This window comes from Drosophila subpulchrella, chromosome 3R (assembly GCF_014743375.2).
Source record: "Drosophila subpulchrella strain 33 F10 #4 breed RU33 chromosome 3R, RU_Dsub_v1.1 Primary Assembly, whole genome shotgun sequence".
NCBI lineage: Eukaryota > Metazoa > Arthropoda > Insecta > Diptera > Drosophilidae > Drosophila > Drosophila subpulchrella.
This window is the reverse complement of record NC_050609.1, coordinates 7,243,757-7,269,361: the sequence shown is the minus strand read 5'-3', so window position 1 is coordinate 7,269,361 and position 25,605 is coordinate 7,243,757. Positions and strand designations below refer to the sequence as shown.

General features: G+C 43.0%; 1 protein-coding gene across 3 annotated transcripts; it reads right to left on the bottom strand.

Moving 5' to 3' along the window:
- Window positions 1-5,726: 5,726 nt before the first annotated feature.
- Window positions 5,727-18,426, bottom strand: LOC119559451 (DNA-binding protein D-ETS-4). 3 transcript variants are annotated; one of them, XM_037872557.1, is made up of 5 exons: window positions 17,868-18,426; window positions 10,212-11,004; window positions 9,983-10,143; window positions 7,944-8,103; window positions 5,727-7,428 (listed from the first exon to the last, which is right to left on the bottom strand). In XM_037872557.1, the coding sequence occupies exons 1-5, from the start codon at window positions 17,904-17,906 to the stop codon at window positions 7,016-7,018; spliced, it is 1,566 nt and encodes a 521-aa protein (XP_037728485.1). In that variant the 5' UTR covers window positions 17,907-18,426; the 3' UTR covers window positions 5,727-7,015. The 3 variants fall into 3 exon arrangements, with proteins under 3 accessions (XP_037728485.1, XP_037728498.1, XP_037728493.1); XM_037872570.1 differs by lacking the exon at window positions 17,868-18,426 and adding an exon at window positions 11,710-11,772; XM_037872565.1 differs by lacking the exon at window positions 17,868-18,426 and adding an exon at window positions 11,641-11,762.
- Between the last annotated feature and the right edge of the window lie 7,179 nt (window positions 18,427-25,605).

Below are 25,605 nucleotides of genomic sequence, written 5' to 3'. Positions count from 1 at the left end.
GTGCTGGCAGCACATTTCGAGTGCAAACTTTATATTAGAGTTGAAGTGCCACACACACTCGCATCGCACACACACCGACACACACTCTGCCACACTGCCATACTCCGGCAAGTAAGTAGAAAAGTGGCAAAAGTGCAAGTACGTGGCTTGGCTTGCCTTGGGGTGGAGCCCCTTTTCCCTTTCCAGGAACCCTCTTCCCAAAAAAAACCCAAACGACGCCCTTTCGCGACCCCTCGCGTTATTTATGAGTTGCGTATGCTATAACGAACTGCAGCAGGGGCAGCCACTGCACACCGAAAGAAATCAGATCCTAAGTAGTGATCGATGGGCTATCATTTCGTTTGCAGAGCAAAATTTGATAATACACTTGGAATAATGTTTAGGGTAAAACCAGCCAAAGCGTTTGGAATGCTACAAATGATTATTAAGATTATTTAAATAACTTAAGCTAATAGTTTTAAAATAAAAGTGGAACTTACACAATCCAATTCACCAGGATTAACTAATAAAGGTATCTGAATGTATGCAGTGAAAAAGAAATCGTTAAGAAATCTCAAAAAATATTGTTGCATACTTTAAGACATCTGTTCAAATCTTACAATAGTAGTTCGAAAATACAGCTTGAGCTTACACAAGACATTTTTAAAACCATTTGGGAAGGTTTTACATAAGAAAGGTGTCTAAAAGTATGCAGTGTTTCGATGTTAGGAAATCGAAGATTTTTGTTGCCTACTTTTAGACATATTTTAAAATTCTAGTGATTATCAGTGACATCCTCCATTGCAATTAAATTTCTTTGAATATTTTATAGAACTCTAATTTCTTTGAGTGCCTCAAAGGCAACAGCACAAAAGGGCAGCAGCACAAAGCAATGCCCCAATATGACAACGACAACTGCGAGATGCTGTTGGCTGGAGAGTCCTGCAGCCGGAGGACCAGTGCTCGCAATTACAGAGCACAAGTCATCGACTTGCGCAAAGTTCAGCCAACTTATGATACTCGGTAACAGCGATTCCAGCGCATTCTTCTTGCATTCTTCCAATTTTTTCCCCTTTTTTGCATACTTTTCCGGTAATTCGAAAATATTGCGAGTTTCCCCTTAGCTGCATTTCACTCTCGCGAATCGCAGGTAGTTGTCACGGAAACTGCCACCTGCTGACACCACCCACATGCGTTTTAAAGGCCACTGCTAACCAGTGGGCCGGGGCGATGAAGTTGCCTTTGCACCTACTTTTGCTGCGGGACGCCCCCTTTTTTGGTCCTTTTGGTCCTTTGACACGCTAGCTCGCGTTTTAAAGGAATTAATACACTTTCAGCCATTTGCCGCCCAGCGCTTTTACCTTATTGCCCTCTCGTTTGCCTTTGTAGAACTCGCCCCTCCAGTATTTGGAACACATGTATTAAAAAAGTATTTAAAATAGACTGCACAAAATTTTGAAGTTTAAAAAAGTGTATTCAATGAATTTGTATAGGCACCCTTGATTTTTCACTTTTTAAAATATGTTTTGAACACATAAATATATATATATTTAATACAAATAGTTTTAATATTTCTGATTTGGAAAAAATAGGTGTTCTTTTAGTATAAACCTATATAATTCAAAAGGAAAGGAAACAAAAACTTTAAAAACTTAAAAAACATATATTTTTTTTGTTTAAAAATTTTTTAAGTGATCTAACAGCTAGCATAATGAGTTTTTTACACCAATTCACTTCTGTGTGGTAACGTTTTTATTCCCACCGTTCGTGTTGCCTTTCTGCCCAACGATTTGGTTGCGGAACGTGCAAGTTTAATAGCATAATTTCAGATTTATTTTTCGTTCAACTGCCATCGGTGCTGGCAGTCCCCTCCCCAAAAAGAGAACCCCCTGTCATCGTCACTGGGACGCCGCTGGCTGTTTCCTTAATGGGCCAGAACAAACCGTTAGCTACTTGCCATAATAATAACGGGTTGCGGGCGAGTCAATAAAAATAAAAATGAATTTGCAAAATTGTGCGCATTTAATGAGTTTCACATGTGCGTTCTTAATTAATAACAAAGCACGCTCGCCCACACCATCGGAACATCGAAACATATAGCATATAGGATGTAGCATATAGCTCTGCAGACCCACAAGGCAGCAGGATACGGCTTTGGTTTATTAAAATAATTTCCCCGGGTGATTGTGCAGTACATTTGCATTGTATATATGCACTTTATGCACCCGAAATGCCCGTCGGAAGCCAAATATTTCGCCAAACTAATGACGACCGCAGTGTTCACATGCCAATATTGGATTACTCGGTCTAATTAGGAGTCAACTGAATATCCAATATCGGTTAATTCTATTTGATCCCCCTAACATTCCCAAGTCGCTAGCATAAAATCAAAACAAATTTAATCATGTTAATATAATTACTAAAAATTAAGCCATAATCTGGGGAGTCGAGGCGAAACACCTGCCAGCCAGCATGGCAAATGGCAAACAACAAACGGCAGCTGGTTAAGGATAAGGGCAGGTCCTTGGGAAGGGGATACTCACGGCACATAACACCAAAACGACCCAAATTATTTTTAATTCCCCGCAGGATAAGCTCGCGCGAACGAAATGAGCAGGCCGCCTCCTGCGACTCCAGAGGCCTTTGCTTGGCTGCAATTTATCCTGCGTGCTGCGCATATTAACGAAATGATTATGGAATTCATAATTACGCACACACCATGTTGGTCCCGGTGTGTATTGTAAAATGCGTCAACACATTTGCCAGCCGGCGGCACTGGGCACAGGACCCCACAGGAGTCCCGAGGTCGTCAGACAATGGGTTTGGGTTTTGAGCTGCGAACTGTGAGCCCTTTGCCCAGGCAGCCCACATGGCGCATACGCAATTTCCACCAGCCATCCTTGGCTGCTCAAATATTTGACGCATACAGCATACGGCATACAACGCGTGATTAAATTAAATGCCGGTCCACATCGATTCGATGGCAGCACAGGCGACACAACTAATTAAAAACGCCCAACAATGCGACGTGACCGGGACCGTGAGAGGAATTCGTTGTGCCCAAAATTGTTGTTCGATTTCCAATCGAGGTCGTTGGCCCATCTGAATTTGACCAATGTCCAAATATAACTATGTGTGCGCGTAATGAACTCGGGCTGTCCGCATAATGCGATTATTGTTCGTATCTGGCATATCTGGGCTGTGTGGCTAATTCAATAAATTGCAATTCCAGGCTGTTCGGCTGTTGGCTGTTAACCCGCCCCACGGGTATTTTAGATGCCAAATCAAATGCACTTAACTAAACTAAACGCGATTCTCCACCCGCTGCGCTGCAAAGTAGGCAACAATTTGCTCACAGCATAAATTTCGCCTGAGTGGAAAAGGGAAATTGTTAAAAGGGACCAGAAAAACCAAGGAAAATGGTTTTGCCCCACCCCGACCCTTTAAACTGAAACTGAAAACTTTTTTAAGTTAATTGAAATTCAACCAGGGCTAAATGGGTATGGACCAGGCAAATACCACTCACCAGGAAGTAGAGTGGACCATATACACCAGTCCAATATCCCCAAAAATGTAACCCAAAAAAGGTTGCAACTTTAGTTTTCGTTTGATCAGAACTGGGATTGCTGCTGCCAGAATATTTATATCCGTGCGTAGGCCTCCTCGAAGGCTGGACTTGTTGAATGGCCCACGAATGTATGCAGCGAACCACACCCCACAGCCGACGAGCTTTCTTGCCGGCAAACAGTTTAGTCAGTGCGCCCTGGCAATGTGCTTAAGTCTCATTTATTTTTCATGGCCTGGCCTATAAAAATTGTAATTTCATTACCACCGACAGGCGGTTTCCTCGCAGGTGGGTTCGAGGGTGGGCACTCGCTGGGGTGGCAAGTGCAAAAATTGAAACACACTTGAAAAATGAAGGTGCCCAGTTCCGGATACCCGAATACCCGGATACACAACCGCAACCAAAGGTGCCGTGGCCGCTGTCTGCCCTCTGACTAAGGCCTTTTTATGAATTTTTAAAAATGTTGCTGTTTTGGCGGCTGCCGGCGCTGATTTCGCAGTCATGGGCGGTCGTGTGGCCACAGGACCCAAATGCCCGGCCACTTGTTAGCCATTTTACGTTGGGTGAGTATGTGGCCAGGGTACTTAACTTAAATGGCATATACACTTCTCCTTCTCCTCGGCTGCCCCCAACCAGTCGACATCAATTTAAATTGAATTTTCACTTACCTGAGGATGAGCATGAGAACGAGGCTCTCGGACTTTGGTATGCAGCCCAGACACTCGGCAATTTACGTCCTGAATTAGTCTAATGTAAAATTTAAACCTTAACTTGGGCATTTCCTTTTCGCTTTTCGGTTGCTCATCTGCTGGCTTATTTTTTTCCTCCATTATTTGTCCAGTGAACGGGATTGAGTTCTCAATTGATTAGGCCCAACATTTAATTAGCAGCGAATATTTTTGTGCCATTGCGGCTTGGCTTTTGAGCACATTCATAATGCTTTGATGGCTCGTCGTCGGCGGGCCGCTTCAATGTCGCCAATTATGCTAATTAAAGGTGGAAGGCCTGCCAGCTCAACAATGCGCGCAAAATGTCTCCGTTTATGACCCCGGGTTCTCAAGGGTGGTTTAGGGTTGGCCAGCCGAAATCCCGATGGCTGGTGGCTATTTTTAAACGGCAAATTGACAAGCTCAAAAGGAAGAGGGCTTAAAAAAGGGCTAACTAACTGGGCGGAGACGTAATTATCAAAATATGTAGAAAATAAATGGGTGGCTGGTTGGATGGGCCTTAGTCTTTCTGCCTTCTGGAATTGACAAATTAACATAAGAATGGTTTCGGCCAAGTGAGCAGCTGGCCGAATGGTGAAAGGATAACGTTTACGGCAGGAAGGCGGTCCAAATCCCAATTTGCCGCATATCTTAAGCCTTCGAGCGGTAACGAACCTGTTGATGATTCAAGCTCGAAATTCAAATTTAAAACCCTGGAATGGGCGCGGCCTTGCACAATGTCTGCGTCAGCTTAACGCTTGCTGCACTAATTCAATTAAATATTTGTCTTTGTAGTTTTCGTCGAGGACGGTACGGGATGGCATGGGATGGTATAGGGGGGAAATATGAGAAGGACCTGGCCCTAAAACCAAGGCCCAGAAGACAAAGAGAAAGCCAAGGCTGCCGGCTCAGGATAAACAGCCGAGTCCCGTCTCCTGGATAATGCAAATATTGTCGAGAGCGCGGAGCGGAGTTGTGCCTTTCACTCAAAAAGTGAGAGCTCCACTGGCGGCTGGAAGGAATGAATTTATTGCTTTTGGGAATTTTCCACTTGATGGCATTTAATGCGATTTAGCATTTAAATGAAGAGGGAGACGTAGATGGCACTGGAACTGGAGTTTGGGCCCTGGTCGTGGGACAACAAAGAGGATAAACTCATTCGGGCGCATTAAATTAATCCCAATGATGGCAGCAACTTAATATAGGGCCACCATAATCGGGATACCGATTTTGCATGGAATCGCAGTATCTCCACAAACATCGATGAGTTTTTTCCGATCCAGGAATAGTTTCCGCTGATTGAAAATCGCAACGGTCACACACGAATGCAGTGACCGACTGACAGGGCAATCTAAAATGTTTTGCTGGCTGCACAAGAGCAGCTCCTCCGATTACAGCGAAAAATACGATTTCGATTGAAATATCCCCGCACTGATTTTGTATAAATATACCCGTAATTGGCAATTGTTATTTCATTTTTTTGCTGTGATTTTTATTTTTTTTATTTTTATCGGATAGTGTAGCATGACAATATGTTAGTTGAATAAATAAATAAATAATTTCATGTGTCGTAAAAAGTGTAAAGTGCATAAATCTAGTTGCAATGTCCTAATTAGGTGTGGTATATGCGTATAAATATTTTTGTATAAACGGTAACTGTTCTATTTGGTTAACAAAATAAGCCAAGCAGCCAATTGGCCGTTGCATAATTCAATTAAAGCGCCTGCATTAATGCTAATGCAAATAGCAGCGAAAATAATTGACTTTCCATAATTTCACCGCTCGGCTGGGCTAGCGAATAAATATTAAAATTAACTTAAACTCGCTACCCGTCACATAAACGAAACTATAGAGAATTATGCACGAATTATGCTAATTGCGTATAATAATCAAAATAAAGTGAAACGAAATATGTCTAAATTGAACCGCCACCCGGTAAAGAATAAATAATTAATAACGTTATGAGATAAAGTCATAGTATGTATTGCAGAATAATCGGACAAGGTCGAAAGATTTTTAACTTGTTTGCTTAGGGGGAAAAGAGAAAAAACTTTCAAGGATGAAACTAATGGCTAATCGAGGCGCCTTAAGACTACTATTTAACATTTGTTCGCTTATTAAGTTGTTCATAGAACTTACTTTTGATATATCATAGATATATGGTTCCTAAAATTACCTCGACACCTTCATGCTGCCAGCGAAGGATATTCTTTTTGCTCAGGTGGGTCCTTTAATAGTGACTGTTTTCTATGGAGAGATGCTCTGGATGCTAGGACCTCTTGTGCCAATTTCGCCTCGGACTACTAATGGCGGTCCAGGTCCAGAGGATACCTCTCCCAGCCACAGGACTTTATACTGGCGAGCGATTATCCTTCGCACGGACTGACAGCAGTTGAATAAAGATGTCGCCGGTAAGTCAAACATGCGCAGGTGCAGCCGAATTACCAGCTGCTCTGCGGGATCAGAGTTAGATCTACGATTGAAACTGGGGGTCACTTAAAACCCTGCCCCCCGGACGAACTTACCTTCGCCGGTGGGCGTGGATTTTAGCCTAATCTAGAGCCAAACTTAATCGATGCACGAACTTACCTTCGTGCCTAACAAGATTGTGAGTGGTTATGTACAAGGACTAAAACTAAGACTCGCTAGGCCCACAAGGCTAGTCGAGCATAGTCAGCGGATCGGATCGGATGGGATCGGAACAGGTGGGTCGGTCGGGTGTACCACTTACAACTAGCAATAAATAACTGGCCTATAACCGATATTACTGGCTGTAGGGATGACAGAACTGGTAGACCAGCCGCTGCGACCGCTCCGTCTTCTTCATGATGCCCTTCTTGTAGTACTGCCTTATGGAGCGGGACAGCTTGTCGTAGTTCATCGCCGGCCGGTTCTTGCGACGACCCCACAGCTTGGCCACCCGCACCGAGTCCTCGATCTTGAAGATGCCCTTGGTCCGGTCAATCCACCGGATGGCCGTTCCGTTCACCTGAGGCGAGGCCAGCAGCTCCTTGAGGAACTGCCACAGGTGGATGTGGGAGCCACCTCCGCCGGTTCGACCACCATTCGGGCGTTTTGTCGTAACTGTACCGCCATTGGAGGGAGTGGTTGCAGGCGGTGATGTGGAGCTGCTGGTCAAAGGTGTAACCACTGCATCTGTCTCCATTTCGTCGTCATCTATTGGGATAGGAAAAAGAGATTTGGTCAATACCTTTATACTTTTTTCCAAAACAAAGTGTCCTATTTACTCAACATCTTTATTGAAATAAGAAAAAACTAAACAAATTATTTTAAAATTTTAAATTTTAAGTCTTGTAAATATTTGTAAGAGCAGAAAATAATACAAATGCTTGCCTATTGGAAAATTCTGTGTTCTTTAATTACAAACAAAATAAGAAAAAAATTGGTTCATCCAAATTGATTGATTCTCACTTTATTATTTAAAAATGTGTACTTTCATTATAAAAACAAAAAATACCTTACGGTCAAATTGAAAATCTACCTGAAATCGAAAACCTTTAGCTAATGAATTTCTATTAAATAAGTTTCCAAGATCTAATTTTCAGTTTTAGTTAAAATGTCAGCTGTTACTGAAAGTGCAACAATGATACATTTTCGAAAGATGGGAAGACCTCCCATTGTATTTAAGGGGCTATGCAAATCACCCTCGCTTTTCTAGCCATCGAACTCACCTTCGCTGTCCTCGTTGTAATCCAGCTCCAAATTGGGCATCGCATAGCTGGCTGGCCAGAGATCAGCGGCTGCGGACTGGGAATGCTGATCCATCTGAGGGGGCTGGTCGGCGTAGGCCATCTTCCAAATCTCCAACTGGGCGTGCAGCGTGCTCCCGCTCTGCAAAAGAAAGCCGAAAGTGAGACATTTCGAATGGGAACAGAGCCTTAATCCTTGGCCAGATCGCGATCTAGACGGCATATCAATTGGAAATTCTTAGGCCAAGAGAAGTGCATAAATTATGTGCAGTCTCTGTGGACCAAAAGCTGTAGTGGTACATAGTAAGTGGTGGTGGTGGTAGTAGCAACAACCAGAGACAACGGCGACGACTTACTTTCACCTTGCAATGTCGTTGCTGGTCGTTGGCTCAGTTCGAGTGCCAGTCCAGCTACTCCCCCTCCTCCTATCCCCCCCCCCCCCCCTTTCAGTCATCCGAGCTGCTCGTAATCATCCGTCCAAGTGCTGCAGTTTCACCAAACAACCTTCACACATTCTTTCACCTTTACAGCCATGACCACGGTTACTAATTTTTGTTTCTTTGGCGACTGACTGCTCTCCGATTTCGTTGTCGCGTTCGCGTTCGTTGCCTAAGTCTTTTGTTTTCTGGCCTTTTTCCGCTGCACTCTCTACCACTCTTCTTCGGTGGCAAAAGCAAAAGGCAGGGGCACCCAAACGAGCCTAGGCGAATGTAATCATTGATATATTTTTGGCAAGACTCTCGACGAGAGCACATGTGGATGTGGAGTAGTTTTAGATGCCTAATTGCTGGCAACAGGTTTCAAGTTTTTGAGCAGCGAAGATTGGAGACTCTGAGCTCTGAGCTTTGGCTCTTAAGTTTTTCGTCTTGCTTTCTGATTTCTGATTCCGAATGGGCCTGTAAGCCGCTCTGGCTGGCAGCCATGACGTCAACGCCAGTTACGAAACTTGTTTCGTTTAAGTTTTCGAATCGTATCGTATCGTATCGTTTCGATTCGTTTCGTTTTGTTTTGCTCTTTGTTGTTTTTTATTTGTTGGTAGTTTTTTTAACCATTTCCATTCCATTTCGGCCCGTACGCGAATTTCAATTCAATCGCATTGATTGGGCCTCTCCGAATATTGGCATTTGCATTGTGTTATTGTTTTATGTGCCATGGGCTATTGGCCCGTTGCTTTGTGCTGATCGATTTTGTAACATGCCCAACTATTTTGGCACTCGCCCAGTTAAGTCATACAATCGTTGAGTCTTTGAGTCACACTTCTTATGTATTTCCACCTAGTTCCTAGCCTGAACTCAAGGTGTCATTGAAATATCTTATTGTGGGTTTCTTCTTTTTCGTAGAGTTTCGGAAATACGCAACATTACTTGTGACCATTTGAACAGAACCGCTTTTGTGTGTCATCTTTTGTCAAAATGTGACGAAATCGTTTGGTTATTATAAAAGTAATTTTATAACTAAATTAGCATCTTGAAAATTTGCATTTACGTATGACTTTCTTAAGTTCGATAATTCCAAACCCGTTGCTAGTGATTAGATCTTAAGACTCTCTAATGTACAGTTGTTAATAAAATGGCTTTTAATATTTGATGCACCTAGTAGCACCCATTAAATCAAACCAGTTCACACAGTATATCTATAAAGCTAAAAATAGAAGCCCAATTGGTAAAAAAAAGAAAACCAAAGCACAAGCTAAATGATACCTTACTTTATACATATACTTGTAAATTTCTTTACACCCAGAAACATCAAAAAACTGGCAATACCTAAAGTGTAGTATAGGTAATACCCTAAACATGTGCTCTTATATTTTTGAAAGAAATCTCTTTTTAGGCAATAGTTGGTCCATTTCTAAGCAAGTTTTCCCAAAATATGAGGGAATTTCAGGGTAATAATACATTTTCAATAATCCCAGTTTTCTCAGTGTAGATGGAATTTAAAGGTAACTGAAATGGAAATCCCTAGATTTCTGTACCACCTTTCTGATATCTCTTGTGATTGATTGGTTAAGTTGTTGGACTTACCTCTGGTAGTCGGCGCACGAATTCCTCTTCGCTGAGTAATGTCAGAGCGGCCCCATCTTCGCAGAAGTGCAGCTCCAAATCGGCCACCGGTGGCAATCTGAACTGGGCCAAGGTGGATCGTAGCCATGCGTGTACTTGGGCGGGCGACCAGCCATTGGGATCTGCAAAATATATATTAAATATTACATTAAGAGTCTCTTTGGATGAACTAAGGGTATTCCCAACTCACCCTGCGATATCTGCAGTTCCGCGCAGATGGCGTCCGCCTCTCGCTTGGCATGCTCCAGGGCCAGGGAAATTACGGGCTCAAAATCCCCGCGCACTTCGGCCAAGCCTCCAATGAAGGATTCCAGAGCCAAAGGCTTCAGGTTGTGTCGCTTCTGGAAGCTGGTGTCCTCGAGGCACTCTCTTAAGAGCTGGTGATCCGGCTTGGTGTCCTGCAGGGACTGGAGATTCTGGGGGCTTTGCAGGCTCTGCTGTTGGAGCAGGGAGTTCAGGTCGATGAGGCTCTCGATGTCCGCATCCAAGGGTTCCGCCTTGATGCTCTCGCCGCAAGAGGATCGCGGGGAGGGGGTTTCGCAGTTGGATTCCGGCGGTGAGGGCGGCAGGATGTGCAGCTCCTGCTTGATGCTGACTGCTTCCAGGGAGGGTGAGGGGCTATTGAGGCTGTCGTAGCTACCGCCAAATCTTCCGAATCCGTAGGCCGCGAACTCCGACTGCAGCGGACTGGACTGCGGCGAGGGGTAGGCACTGTGGGGGTAGGCGGGCGGCGGGATCAGCTGGTGGCTGGAGGGGATGGGATATGGAGAGGGCTGCTGCTGCTGCTGCTGATGTATAGGTTGACTCTCCCAGGCGCACTCGACCTTGATCTGGGGGGCGTTGTACTGGAAGACGGTGGTGGGAATGGGGGCGGACTCCTGCGGCAGCAGCGACAGGTCAAAGTTGTCCGCATAGGCTGAGTACTGATCCGGCGGCGTCTGGGCCTGGAACTGATGTGGCTTCAGCTGCGGACTGTGAGGCATCTGGGGAGGTAGAAAGAAAGTGGTCAAGAAGATAAGTACACTGGAAAACAATTTGTATATATTTTCACAATTATTTCCCTATTCTTTTATCAGAAAAACAATTTGTTAATCTGTAAATATTTCCTTATTATTGACATATACGATGCACAATTTTTTTAAAATATTTTCTCAACAAAAAACATTGCTTTCTTAATGTCATGATAAATTTTGTCTTGATCTTAAATTTCACATTGAGAAAACGAAGATGTCTCTTCGACGATTTAACTTTATGGTACCTAGAACATTCACAATACATTGAGAAATCGATGCCAAGTAAGTTAAATAAATATTTAACTAAAATGTAAGCTCTTGAACTTTCTTAAAACCAAAAATCTTAGATCGAATTTCTCTCAGTGCCCATACAAGAACTGGAGTTACCAAAAAAAAAGAGGGCCAGGCTGCTAATTGAAAATCAAAACACTGCAGGCGCCATCTTGCCGGGGCCTCACTAATTATCCGGCGATCGGCGATGCCAAATCGCGGCCACCTGTCTTAATTATCACGCCCATGAAAGTTAATTAGTTTTATTTCTCCGCTTCCAGTTGGAATTTGCGTAAGTGCGGCCGCCTTTCTAATTCCCGTACTCGCAGCACCTACCTGACAAAGTATGGAAATTTTCGGATCTGATTCGGTTCTGATTGAGTTGAGTTTGGGACTGAGCTTAACCTTAGTTATCCACCGGTGATGGCGGTACTTGGACTTGGATTTGAAACCGACGAGACAAGAGCAGGAGGCGTACTAAGCTCGGACTGGCATTGATTTTCTCATTTATCAAGCTGCGATTTGCGATTTGCGATCTGTGACGCCACAAAAGGCAGCTGCGAAAAGGCAAAAAACCCAAAGCCCCCTAGATGAGGGGCGTGTGTGCTTTTTACGAGCGGCCAAACAATGACTAGATCAAAATCAAAGCGTTCTCTGGGCTTCACAATTCCACATCTCCACCCTCCCACAATGTCTGTTCTCTCTAGGCTAGCATTTTATTTATTTTTCTCTGTTTTTTTTTTTAATATTTATTTGCACAGCAGCGTCATAAAAGAAGGCTACCAATTTTTACCTCCGACAAACTGGTTTTTCATTAGGCAACTCAATGCAGCAGAGGCAGTCGAGGGAATATAGTCAATATGGCTATGCGCTGTGCGCTTATTATTAATAAAACAGCTCATACTGGATTTTCCGACTACATGGTACTTTCAGTAGTCAGCACTCAGATATCTCAGGGGGCGGTGGGCCTTACAATTTTATTGACTACGTCGTCGTCGCCATAATTCTAACTAGTCACGATGTTATTACAATTTCTGTGTTTTAATTGTTCGACAACGGGGCGTATGAGTGATTTCAGTTCGCTTTTCTCGCCTGCCCGCTAATTGCCAGCGCAAACATTTCGATTTCGCCTTAGCACTCGGTGATTAACTTGCGTAATCTGCATATTATTAGAGCGATATCTACTCTTGTGTACTTCACCCGAATGCGAGAGATCTTTTCTTGGGGTTAATACTCCAGTACCAAGGAAAACCTAGGACATGATTCAGCAGCTGCAGGGAATGACTCAGTCGAGTGGCCATCATAAAGAAAAAACTGTGATTTCTGGGCAAAAACTGCATAATAAATTGAGCTGCTACGGGCCATTTATGGACCATTAAGGGCCAGACAGGCTGCAAAAATGTCAACTAGTTATTACACTCGCCTACGTAGGAATTCTAAATATTGATTGAAAATAAGAAACTAGGCTCTCATAAAATTTTATGACCAGCAACCACCCCTATAAATTATCAAAAAAAAAGGTCTTTAACTAAATAATAATGCAAAATAATGCTAGTAAATATTCCCATTCAAGGGGGTCAGAATTAGCATTTTTTCTCACTCTGACTTTGATTTATTCAGCGTATCATATTCTCCTACCCTTAGACAAGCCCACATCCTCGCAGCTGGTCGAATTAGATCACTCGGGTTATTCCACTATATGGATTTCCTGCTGCTTCGGACCGAGAACAACAAAAGACCTCGGCGATCTGAATCATGTGCTGTACTCGTAAATTTTAATTAAATCTCGTTCTAAAGAACAAGCTCAGCAATTTCTGACAGAATCGGAGTTCCCAGAGTGCCAAGAGATGCGGACAAAAGGCTTTTTTGTGGCCAAATCGTTTTGGCTTTCGGCCGGTAATATTTCATTGGCGTGTCCGACATGGGGCGGCTGTCAATAAACGCTTTTGTTTGGGCCAAGCTGGAGGGGTTCATAAAATCAAAGATTCCAGCTTATAAGTATATGGGAGTATTGGGCACCCGCACCCAACCACGTCATAAAAATGGTTAATTTCGGTTTGTTTTTCGCCTGTTATCGATCACCAGGCGGCTGGTGTCAAAGGCGGTACACGAAGACAATGAGCCCGGCAGCAATTAGGATTCGGATCTCACCAAGTGGCTGTCAGGTGTGGATTGTATTTATAGAAAAACCACAGCGCCATTATAGACACATTTAGCCGGCAATTCTATTTATAAAAAATACTTTACAAAGGCCCAGAACTGATATGGCCTGGTGGAGTGTGGGTGTCTGTGAAAGGGAAATATGATAAGTTCTGGGCTTTCCACCTGTACACAGCAAACAGGATACATTAGTACTCAACACAGCCGATTCGATGAAAACTCTTATCGAGGAACACGAACGAACAATGACTAATGCCGCACAATCGGATATTCAGATCCGATCCGTTGGTCAGATGGTTCACATGTCGACTGACACGCACCGGCACCAAAAGAATTTGATTCCAATTAAATTATAGCAATTTTGAGCAGCCAAAATGCCATAACTTCAAAGCTGACTCATTTCAAACGGGCAGACAACAGACGGAGCAAATAAATCGAATATGCCAAATTTATTAAAATTCCAGCAGGCTGATAAAAAATTCATTTTCCAGTAAAAACAAAAGACAAAGCCGAATGGCCAAACAAAAAAGACAAAACAAAAACAACCAGGCCAGGGCAAATAAAATAAAATTAAATGTGATGGCGATGTGGAAATCAGATATGAAGACGAATAGACCAAGTTAAAAGCAAACATTTTGCGGCGCTGTCAAAGGCAGTGGCTGATTTGATTTCCCTTTTAGAGCCAGCAAATTGAAAAACCCTTACCCGAATTAGCAACAATAATATTTGATTTTGAGCCCTCTCACTCTCTAACTGTCTGTCTCTGTCTTTCTGGTAATAAATTGAAAATATACATATCCAACTTCAGCCGAGGCCACAAAAAAGCAACAGAAAAACAAGTTTTATGATTTTTGTGGCTGGCCAAGTCAAACAAAATCAAATTCATTAGAACAAGTCGAAGTCGCTGTCAAGAATGTGGGATATTTATATTGTCTGTGCTTGTGGCTTTGCCTAATAATAAAATCAAGTTTACGTTTTAAGACAAAAACGACAAAAGCATTATTAAAAGCTGCGATCAGATAGCAGCACTCGGGGTAGCTTATTGTCGAACCCACCTTATAGCCATGTAGCCATGTAGCCATATAGCCATATAATAAATGGAACGATTGGACATGGACTGGCTGGCCAACGCCTAAGGCGAACTCACGACCGATCTATATAAAATATAAAACCATTTAACCAGATCTTACACGGGGCGCGCCCAGGCCCATAGACAAAGGAGACCTTGGTTGGTTGGCCCCAGAATCGGACTCAGAATCAGAATCAGAATCAGAATCGGAATCTCAAACTGAAACCGAATCGTTATTCGGAATCCAAGTCAGACAAAAGGTTGGAGTGAAGGGAAGGCAGATATTTATAAAGAACAGCAGTGAAAACAGTTGCAACTGCAGCTTTGGAGGCCTTGAGTGCTGACATGCCGCTGAGTTATGGCCAGGTGATATTTAAATTAATTTATATGTATCTTTGAACTAAATAAACAAACTATGCTAATGCCGCACGGTCTTAACCTCAGGTGTTCAGCTGGATCTCAGTTGGCTCCAACTGGCGACAATTGTCAGGTAATCTGTTCTAATCGCATTATGGCAATGGAGCTGGCAAAAGCCAACTTAGACTGACCCCTTCCTTTGCCCCTTCTTTTCCCCATCCCCATCCCCATCCCCCTTGCCCGATGCGCAGTCGCAAATTGTTTGTTTAATGAATGTTCGCTTTATTCGCGCGCTTAGGGATTGGATATACCATATAGCATATGGCATGGGTGGCGGGGCCAAAGGGGGTTATGGCCATGCTGAAGTGCGCTGTCAACAGCATAAGAACACAGACACACATTCGTGTGTATGAAACAAAGATAGAGATACTCTGGCAAATCCCCCGGCGGTATCCACGTACAATCTACCAGCTCTCGGATGCGTGGGTTAAGCTGTCAAAGAGACAAGACTTATTTCTGCTTATTTTTACATCGCCCCGGCTGACTGTGTTGCCTTCTGTTTGTTTCACTCATTATTCTGTTTTCCAGTATCTTTGTATCTTTGGAGCTGTATCTGTATCTGTATCCCTGGCTTTTTCGCAGTTTGGTGTTGCTTTTAACCACTTCGTGACGGGCAACTATCTGTAACTCGGTGTGCAGTTCTTCGCTATTTGCATTGCATTTAATTGCCGACATTTCATGCTAGATAAATGGCTGGCAGCAAGGTTAATAAATATCCCGAATGGGTGCAACATTTCAATTATGCTGCATTCTGCATTCCAAGTGTCTGCCCTGGCGAACTGTAACGAATGTTACAGAATGTTCCGGCTTGAGAAGCCCAGCGACTGACCAAATTAATTAAAGCTCCAACTTCGATTGAGGAGCTCTCAATATCTCTACTTCTCAGTATGCCACACATTAACCTGGCTGGCTGATAACTATTTGGACACTTTCCTGATGGACAAGCCAGCCAGCCAGACACACACCCACACTCTCGATAGGAATGGCACTCATAGTACTACCCATACCCCGGCCATACAATCCGGGCTGGGATACTGGACTCTGGGCCCATCCCACACCCACAAGCTCGAGAGGAATGCGCTTATGTCTAGGCACTGAACCCTGCGAATCCAATCCAATCCCTTCTGCGCTCATTATGCACTGCACGCACTGACAATTATTCCGTATAAAAGACGTTGCGAAGCCAACTCATTTCAATTTGCATAAAAGCCAGGCGAGATTCAATGCTGAAGCCGCAAGACAAGACCCGCAACCACAGGCTGCCGTGTCAATATTTTAGCAATACACTGAAGAAAATCTAGAAATTCTAGACTTTTCCAAAAAATTGGATTAGTTCAATTTTTAAAATATATTAAAGCCTAAAAAGCTTCATTGAAATAATAAACTTTTTTTAAAAAGAAGGCTATAATATTGATTTTAAATTCTTTAAAAACATTGACAAAAGATCATGTAATAGGTTTTTCAAACTTTTTAAAAATATCTAAGCACAATATATACAAAAGTATTTATAAGTACATTTTCAATATTTCATTAAACATCATATAAGGTTTTTAGGGTTATCAAAGTTTATTGTACAAATCCATTGTTATAAATACTGAAATGAAAAAAAGCCTAAGGTACTTCTTAAAGACTTTACTCGAGACCTTAAAGACCAATTTCGTTGAGTGCACTTGCCACAATAATGGCCAAGAAGGCAGCCACACCCAAAAAGTGATTATTATTGTATAATCGGTTTGATTGATAACCAGTCGTTCTGGATGGAATTGGATAGGATAGCGTATAACAGAATGGGATAGGATAGGGCCCTTGACTGAGCGAACTTAGAAATGCCACTCTCGATGGATTCTCGATGGAAAGGCCTGGCGCTGAGGGAAAGAAAACCTGACAAGTTGAAGTATTTATGTCATGTCGAGTTTTCCTCAACGCAACTCGTCTTGTGTCGACTCGACTCGACTTGGCTTAGTGTGGCTGAGCTGCGAAAGCGGCTTGCATTTATAATTGTTGGCAGTAGTATTTATTTTATTATGTCCATAAATATAATGAGAGATGAGTGTGGCTGCCGGTGGCAGTCTTTCAGTCTTGCCATCCTACAATCTTGCAGTGCATTTCTAAGCGCTGTTCCAAGCCGTCTGCTTCTGTGTCAGCGATTGGAAAAGCGCGGAGACACATTTCCATCAAATCAATCAAAAATGGTAAATACAAGTTTTTTTCTTCTGTATTTTGCTGATTTTCCGTATTTTCTTTTATTGCAATGCTGGCAGAGGCAAGTAGCTGCGACAAACGTCAAAGACTTGCGTACGTCGTCGCCAATGGGGCTTAAGTAGGTCCAACAAAAAGTATCTGCTGGATTGGAATGCACTTTCCGAGTGAAATGCCAGTTCAGGCCGACATGGCAGCTCTTACTCGGCGTTTGTGCCACTGTTTGTTGTCATGCCATAGTTGACAATCATTTAGAATCACTTCTTGCAAAATGAAAGCATCTTTTGAAAGTTGCCAGTGGCATTGCTACTGGTATTGCTATTGCTATTGCTATTGCTGTTATTGTAATTAAAGCGAAATGCCATAAGACAAATGCGAAAATGTAACTGGGAGCTACTCTCACCCAGTGACACGCATTCGCAGTCGCGAGATGCCAAGTGCAAGATGCGAAATGCGAACTGGGAGATACTTTTGCCGCCTACACGAGATGCCTGGAGCAACAAGCTAATTAAAGCCCGCAGCTTTCGTGCCGCAAAAACTGCGCATAATGTTCCAGGCGACAGATACAGATACTGAATCCACCGACTCTACTGGCCGATAATGATAATGGCGGGCGAAAGGTTATCAACTATTAGCTACGTAGTGCGCTACATCCACAGCTATGTTTTCGAGCAGATAGAGATACAAATAAAGATAGAGATACATTATGTAGACTTACCTCACTGGAAGGCATGTACAGCATTTTCTCGTACTCCATTTCTGAGCAGTAATAACAATAATGGTATTTCGCAGATATGTATTTTTTCTCAGGCCTGCTAGTGGCTACTGTATCTGTAGCTTTAGCTCTAGCGTAGCTGTATCTCTCTCGGCATGCAAAACTCAAATCTACAGATGCGAAAGTCTCTGGTGCTCTGTCTCTATCTCGTTCCCACTCGCGGTTCACCGCTCTGGCCGTCTCTTTTTGGCTCTTTCACTTGTTGCTGTTTTGATTTTGGCTTTTCGAAATGTTTAACTAGATTCACTCAGCTTTTTGTTTGGTCTGTTTTCGAATAGTTTCGACTTGTTTTTCGTTTTTGTTTTTGTTATTGTTTTTTCTTATATTTATTTTGGTTTTTCGAGCCAGTTTGTTGCATTCACTGGACGGGTATTCACTGCATTTCGTTACTAAAATTTCCACTGGCAAACTTGTTGCTCTCTCTCTATCACTCTCTGTCTCTATCTTGTGGATGTATATGTATATTTCTCGGTCCGCTCGTCGACCGTTCGCCAAGTCTTCACGCTCGATTCTGTGAGCGGTACGTGCTGCGATCGCTCCGCTTACCTCATGCGCAAAGCTTTTGAGCCGCCAAACTGGTTGTGAAGCTCTATACGCCAAGCTTTGCCATTCAGCCATTATCGTACTATCGGCGATGCCAAACAAAAGTCCATCAATTCCAGATTCTCATATATATGTGGCCAAATAGCCAGATGAAATTTATTGGCTCGCATAAAATGGCACAGGCAACTGGGCCAAGATGCATCAACAGTGATTGAATCGCCCGCAACCCCGCCCACAGACAAAGAGCCAAAAAAAAGGGAAAACAACGTTCCCGGCCGATGCACGTCAACTGCATTATCATTTCCGCTTCCGTTGCATAAGTTGCAGAAGACGCGGAGACGCCGCCAGCAGAAATGTACTGCTGCTCCAGGAGAAATGCAATTTCGTTTGACATTTATATTTCATTGGACAACGACAATTTCACAGTTTTTTTGACGTCTCATAAAAACGGCGACTTCGCATGGCGTCCAACTTTAATGTTGTCCTTTATGACAGAGTCCTGGCGGCCATTGACTTCCTTAAAATAAAAGCATACGTTAAAATGTAATTAAATAGGGCATATTTCGCAATTAATTGCAGGAGTTAAATATAAATCGCTTACAATTGTTAAGCATCAAATATCATTCGGCTTCTCTTTGCTTCCAACCCATCATTCGATTGATTTAAATTGCCCTTAAACAGCAATAAATTCATTTAAATTGATCTAATTAATTTAAATGCTAATTTTGCCTCAAGCCAATTAAAATTTATGCCATCAACACATTGAAAATCGGACTTGTTTAATATGTTTTTTGTAATAAATAAAGAAATGACGAAATCTTTTGATTTATACTAACATCATAATTTTTAAAATAAGGCAATTAATTTAAAAGCAATTTAAGGTTGATTTACACACTTACACAGCATTGGTAACACAAGCAAAAAAGTTTATATATGTCAAAATCAAAGTGCCCCTTTTGAGAGCATAGAAAAATGGGTAAAATCTAGCGGGGATGCCCGGCAGGATCACTCGGCCCCGTGATTCCCACCTTGACAAACGCTCCATTGTTGGCCCGTCGCCGAGCCGGGTTAAATTGGCTGAGCAGGAAGCGCTGTCGCCTAAAATGAAAGGCATGTCAACAGCAATTGGCACTCAGCAAACCAGCCGGAGATGCTCTGCGGAGGAGCAGGCTCAACTCGGTGTGCTGCCCGGCAATCCGCCGATGGCCATCATTATGCCAGATGACGGACCCCTGGACCCTCCGCGCTTAGATGCGGACAGCTCCAGAGCCCTCGGCTCCCTGCTCCCAATTCCCAACTACACCGCACATATTTTTAAAGAAATTTATAACAAAGATTGGCCGTACAACAACAAAATAAAGAAAGTTCCTTGAAAACTTTGATATCAATTCTAGCCTTTGAGACATGCAAACCTTCTCCGAAATCTTTAACAATACATTTTCAAGTAAATGCACTTTAAAATTTTTTTTTATTATTTCACAGAAAATTATCTTAAACGAGCTTGAAATTCTTCTAAAGCCCTCTTTACCCCTCAAAATCAAAGATAACTTATCCGATTTTAGTTCCTGTGTAGGATGGGGCATGCGATCTCCATCACTGGCAGCGGTGTTCCGTGATGGACAGCCGGCTCAAAGGAACGGCGTGCTAAATGGCGAGCTGCAACCGCCGAGAGCCACGTCGGGATGGGGCACAGCTCCTGCTCCTGCTCCTTCTCTTCCCCCTGCTCCAAATGGGGCAGCATTAACCCACGGCAGCTCCGGCTGCGATGGATTGGCCAGGAAACGTGCTGGAGTGGCAGGACACGCAAAGGCCGCGGCAAGCAGCTGAATCAGCCCCTCCGGGCGGACGAGCGTTCAATGGGGAAATGACACCAGCTCCGAGATGCGACAGCTCCGCGGGTCACCCGCTTAGATTGACCAGCTGGGGACGGACTTGGCTTCGTGGGACAGTGGTGGAAATATGCCTCAATAAAAAAAATTGTAAGTATCCCCTCAGTTGCTAGCTTAAATGGAATGCAACTATGAATTATTTAGAACTGGTTGAAATGGAGATGAAATTAGTTTGTGGCTTAATCCACCAAAATATGACCAGAATATTTTGTATTTATTGATTTATTAATATTTTAAAAAATGTTTAGACGGTTGGTTGCCCTTCTTGACACATTAATTTTCCAATACAAATTCATATAATTTATATGTAAAATTACTTTTTGGCTTATTGGAATTACATTTTACACTGTCATTTACAAAGATGTCTTAACAACAAAGGTATTACGTAAGACTGGCTGCTTTTCATCAGCTATTATTTCTCCAATATAAATCTCTATAACTTTTAGTTTAATAATATGTTGTTTTAAAAGTATTATATAGTAATAAGACCTTGACTAGCTTAGTTATCACAAATATAATTAACTTTTTGTAAGTTCCTGGGACCTTTTCATGCTCAAGTGTGTCATAAGATTAGCTAATCGGAGCCGAAGCCGCCGCAAAGCATCATTTAATCAGGCTGGTGCAAGATAAATCAGCTGCCAATCGGTTACAAGGGACATGTAGACGTCTGCAGGACACTCTGTGGCTGCAGGATAACCTGCGGCTGTCTGTCGATTCGAATTAAGCCCTGTGCTGAGCCCAGAGAGTTGATTCGATTTGCTAGACATCATGTTGGATGTTGGATGCTGGCTGTTGGATGTGGGACTCTTATGAGTGCCGAGAGAGATCCGAGCTAATGCGATGGAAGGGGCACAATGTGCATTGCATGGGCTACCATTGGGATCTCACACTGATTGGTCCTAAATCAAAGCAAGGATTAATGCGGTAATGGAAAGGGGAGGGGGATCTGGATGGGGAGAGGGTGGCTGACTTTCGCCCAGTCAGACGTATACAAATAGAGGGCCACGAGGCACACAGTCACACTCATAAAAGGGATAGGGATGCCATGGACAAAGTCTACGCAGGAAGTGGGCTAAAACAAGCCTCACACATGGGCGGGGCAAAGACGTGAGGCGTGACAGCGCATGCAGCCGGATGGATGGTCAATGAGACACTTCCGGTGTAGGAGGCCACAGCAGGAGCATTGATGTAAATGAAAGCCGTTTCGCTTAAGCCGAGCACAATGGTCCGTGCGCACTCCGGAAGCACTGCATCCACGATGGGCTTGGAAGGGATTTGGAAGGGGTATGGGGAGTGCTGTGCACGGGGGACTGGAAATGGAAATAATGGGGAGGACATCACCCGTCTCGACGGACTGGATCGCCCTGCAAACTGTTGCACGCCTGTTGGACATTCGAGTAGTCCTTTGGGCACTTCTCCCTAGAGAGCAGTGCGGACCATTTAGCTTTTTACTAGAAATCCTTAGAGTTTTTTTAAAATTAACATTTGATGTCTAAATATTTAAGGGGTTATAAACTTTAAGCTAATTAAGGAGGCCAAGACACTGACTTATTACACAAAACATACTACTATTTTTGGCACATCCTTAATTTAAACTATGCTAAAAATTATAAATAAAATATAAGACGGTACAAGAAATAGGAAAAAAAATATTTAAAACTAATATAAAAAACATCTGCCTGTTAATAGAGATCGAAGCTTAATTTTATATATAATTTTCGATGATTTTTCTTCGAATTAAATTCCTTGTGTTCCTTTAAAATGTTTGCGGTTGTATTTGCAGAATATATATTTGAAATACTACACGCCATTAAAAATGTTGCTGTCGTTGCTTTATTAAAGCTTCGCAATAACTTCTGAAAATTCCTGCCAAGCCATTTGATATAAAAACCATTTAATATGTTGTTAATAAAGTGTTTTTAGGCGTGACAGGAGGACAAAAAAGTACATTTTTTACAGACAGCACTAGAGGCGTAGATGTTGTTGGGGGGGATCTATGTCCACCCTGCAAATCCCAGTTTTGTGGCGGGACTTTGTCTGAATCGAATCGTTGCGGTGTCAGTTCGCTTGGAAATCCGCTCGAAAGCCATTCACAAATGTAATCCGCTGGCCAGCTCAATATGCGGGTATGTAAATAATTGCCACCACCGTTAGCGATTTGTCCAATGCCCCAAAGGGCACTTGATGCGATTCCGTGCCGCCCATCGTAATCATCTGGGTTGTCGGGATACTGGGATCGGGGGATCCTGAACGAAAAGAAAACGCGACATGTTGAGTGTCAGCTCAATGAGCCGACGCGTTGATTTCAAATAAATAAAAATGTTAATTTTAAAACTGCGCTTCGCCTCTGGAAATTACAGTTATTCGCTGTACGTGTTTAATTATTTTTAAATCACGGTTCGAGTCCTACGGAATACAGACTACGTAACTACGACTACGATGAGACTGCGGGCTGTTTTTGCAGGCTCATCACGTCCCGATTGTCAGCTATTCGAGGGCATTCGACGAGGGCCCACAACTGTCCACTTAAAGTATTATTTCCGCAGCAGGATCCTTAATTACACGGACTATTTCGTGTGGTTGAATTTGCGTGTTTTGCGACCCTATAAATAGTAATTATGAGCTCTTTGAGGACCTCGGCTGCACATGACACAAAACTTCAAAACTTCAATGCATAATAAATAAAGCAAGTAATGACTTTAAGGACCCAAGACAAAGAACTTTCATTTGCATAACTCGGGAGGTAAAGTGAAAGGGCCACACACATATAGACTTCAGAGTGAAAAGTCAAAGGTCAGGCAGAGCAGGCCGAAAATTATGATTTCGCACAAACAAACGGACAGTTTGGGCCCACGGGGCAAATGCATTTGACGTTATGCAAATGACGAAACGAGCTCACTGACCACTGACTAAATGACCACTGACCGTAACCTGATGTCCTGCTGTCCCGACGTCCCGATGTCCTGACAGGAGTTGATTAATTTGCTGCAGCCCATCGTTTTTTGGGGCACTTTCTGTTTGTCTTGCTTCCTGACTGCATAATAATGAGAGCAACCTTTTGTCGAATTATGATTTCATTGTCTTTGCTATTTATTAATTAAACCGAAACGTTTTATTTGAGTTTCCGGTGGACAGGAAGAGAGCATCAACTCCCGCAATCTGTTTGCTCTGGTGGTTGGCCCATCAACAGTCCAACCCCCCGAAAAACGTTATCTATTTGGACTACTTTCCCCAATCTCGTTTTGGGGTTACTTTGCCAACATCATCATCATCGAATCAATCTCTCTTTTCGTTTTCAATCAAATAATTAATTGCAAATTTGCGGTTCAGTGCAATCAGTTGCCTTTGACAGACCCTTTCCCGTACAGTACGTACATATTTCCCCTCATTTAGCCGAGGTCCTTGTGGGCCTGCTCTTTTCCATATTCGAAGGCCAAGCTCCTTATGCAAACTGGCTGACAGTTTCTATTCGGGCCGAAGTCGGGGCAAAATATCTAGTACATATTCCGCAAATGTATCTGTATCTGCAGTGCATGTGTACATTCATTTCTTCGTTCTTCACTTTTTATTTTCCACTCGGCAGTGACGTCAATGGCAAGTCACTTGAACCAAATCGTAATCATGTAGAGCTCATTTGCCTTGAAAGGCGAGTGCAGGCAATTGAAAACTGGAAAAAGAGGCTAACAGGATAACAGGTGAACGCCTTCGCCTCCGAGCTCTCCACCTACAGATACTTCCCACTCCTCCAGCTGGTCGTCATCATTATTGGCAGCGATGAACGTAATGGCCATTCGTGTATAATGTTGCCGGGAATCAATTGAATTATGGCGCTGCTCAAGGGCTCCCAAACGACGGGCAGACGGACTGAGGAGAGTGCCAGTCGACCTAGACGAGACAATCGAGCAGCAAATTGCGTAGCCCGAAACCGAATGCTTGACTGGATCTGGATCCGCCTCACCCCTTGTTCCCTACTCCCAATCACCTTTGAGAACCCGCCTCCTCCTACTACCCTCCAGGCCGCACTTATCTCGGCCATTGTCTTCCCCAAATGCAAACGCCATCCGAGCATATTGAGCATCTTGAAGAGCTCCTGCCCACCACTCCTGCTGCTGCTGTAAGCGCCTTAGCTTTGTTCTATTTGGTCGTGTACACTCAAAGAAATTGGTCGGGACTTCTGTATTTTGTTTATATAAATCGAATTATTAGGTTTAACAAGAGGGAATACAACAGATTCGAATTTGTTTTAAAACTATTTCTATCTATTTTATAGTATCACGGGATAAAAGATCTGTTAGTTACAAACAAATAAAACTGGTTATTTTCATATATTTTATATTTATATTATTTATGGGTTAAAATATTTTAATGTTCTTTTATAAAATAGTGTTAAATATTAACTATATTTTAATGATGAATATTCCTATGTGAAATTGTTTATTTCAGACCTTTTTAAATTGCCCACAAATTACAGTTCCACTTTTGCAGTTCCTACAGATCACATTTTTTCCAGTGCCTTAGTACGATCTCATAACGTGCATCCGTGTCCTCGCTATTTGCATGCCACGCCCCTTTACGCCCCGAACTCCCCCTAGTTTCTTTGGTGGTGCGCTTCAATGGCTTTATTGTCCCTCGCACCGGAATGGTATGTTAAATCCTTTTTGCGAACAAATTCAATTGTGCTTGTGCAATTTTTGTTTGATAACTGCAAGCCGGTGTGTGTCTAAATCTTTGATTGCCTGTGCGAGTGTATTGTATATGCCATATATATATATAGTGTATATATGCTCCATATAAGCTAGGTGGCATTGTAGGAAAATACTTTATGCGATTATGAAAATGCCTGATTGCACCTTTTGCACTGGCTTATTTTGGAAGAAGCTGGCCGAATGCTCTAATGCTATTTAAAGATTACCCGCCTTCGACGATCGAACCCAGACAACTCCGCTCATGCGAAGTTGGGGGAAAGTTTGCAGCTTGAGAAGGATGTGCCAGGATGTGGCAGGATATGCCGGGATGCGAGAGTGGATTGCTGGCTGTTGCCAACTTAGCCACAGTCAATTAAACGCGAAGCGGGGAAAAAGTGCGCCCGCAAGCGAATAAGACGAAATCTAAATAAATAGCGGGGGTAACAGCTCAAAATGAAAGTAATACGATTCCTTGGGGGAGCAGGTCCTGGTGCTCCTACTTGCACTCCCTGCACTCCCTGCAATCCCTGCACTCCCATGTCATTGCACGCGTTATCCTTCAAG

Excerpts from the sequence above, each read along its gene's own strand:
- LOC119559451 (XM_037872557.1), bottom strand. The coding sequence starts at position 17,906 with ATGGAGTACGAGAAAATGCTGTACATGCCTTCCAGTGAG. Across the intron at positions 10,144-10,211 it reads GGAACTGCAGATATCGCAGG|ATCCCAATGGCTGGTCGCCC; the intron begins GTGAGTTGGGAA and ends TATATTTTGCAG. Across the intron at positions 7,429-7,943 it reads TTACAACGAGGACAGCGAAG|ATGACGACGAAATGGAGACA; the intron begins GTGAGTTCGATG and ends CTATCCCAATAG.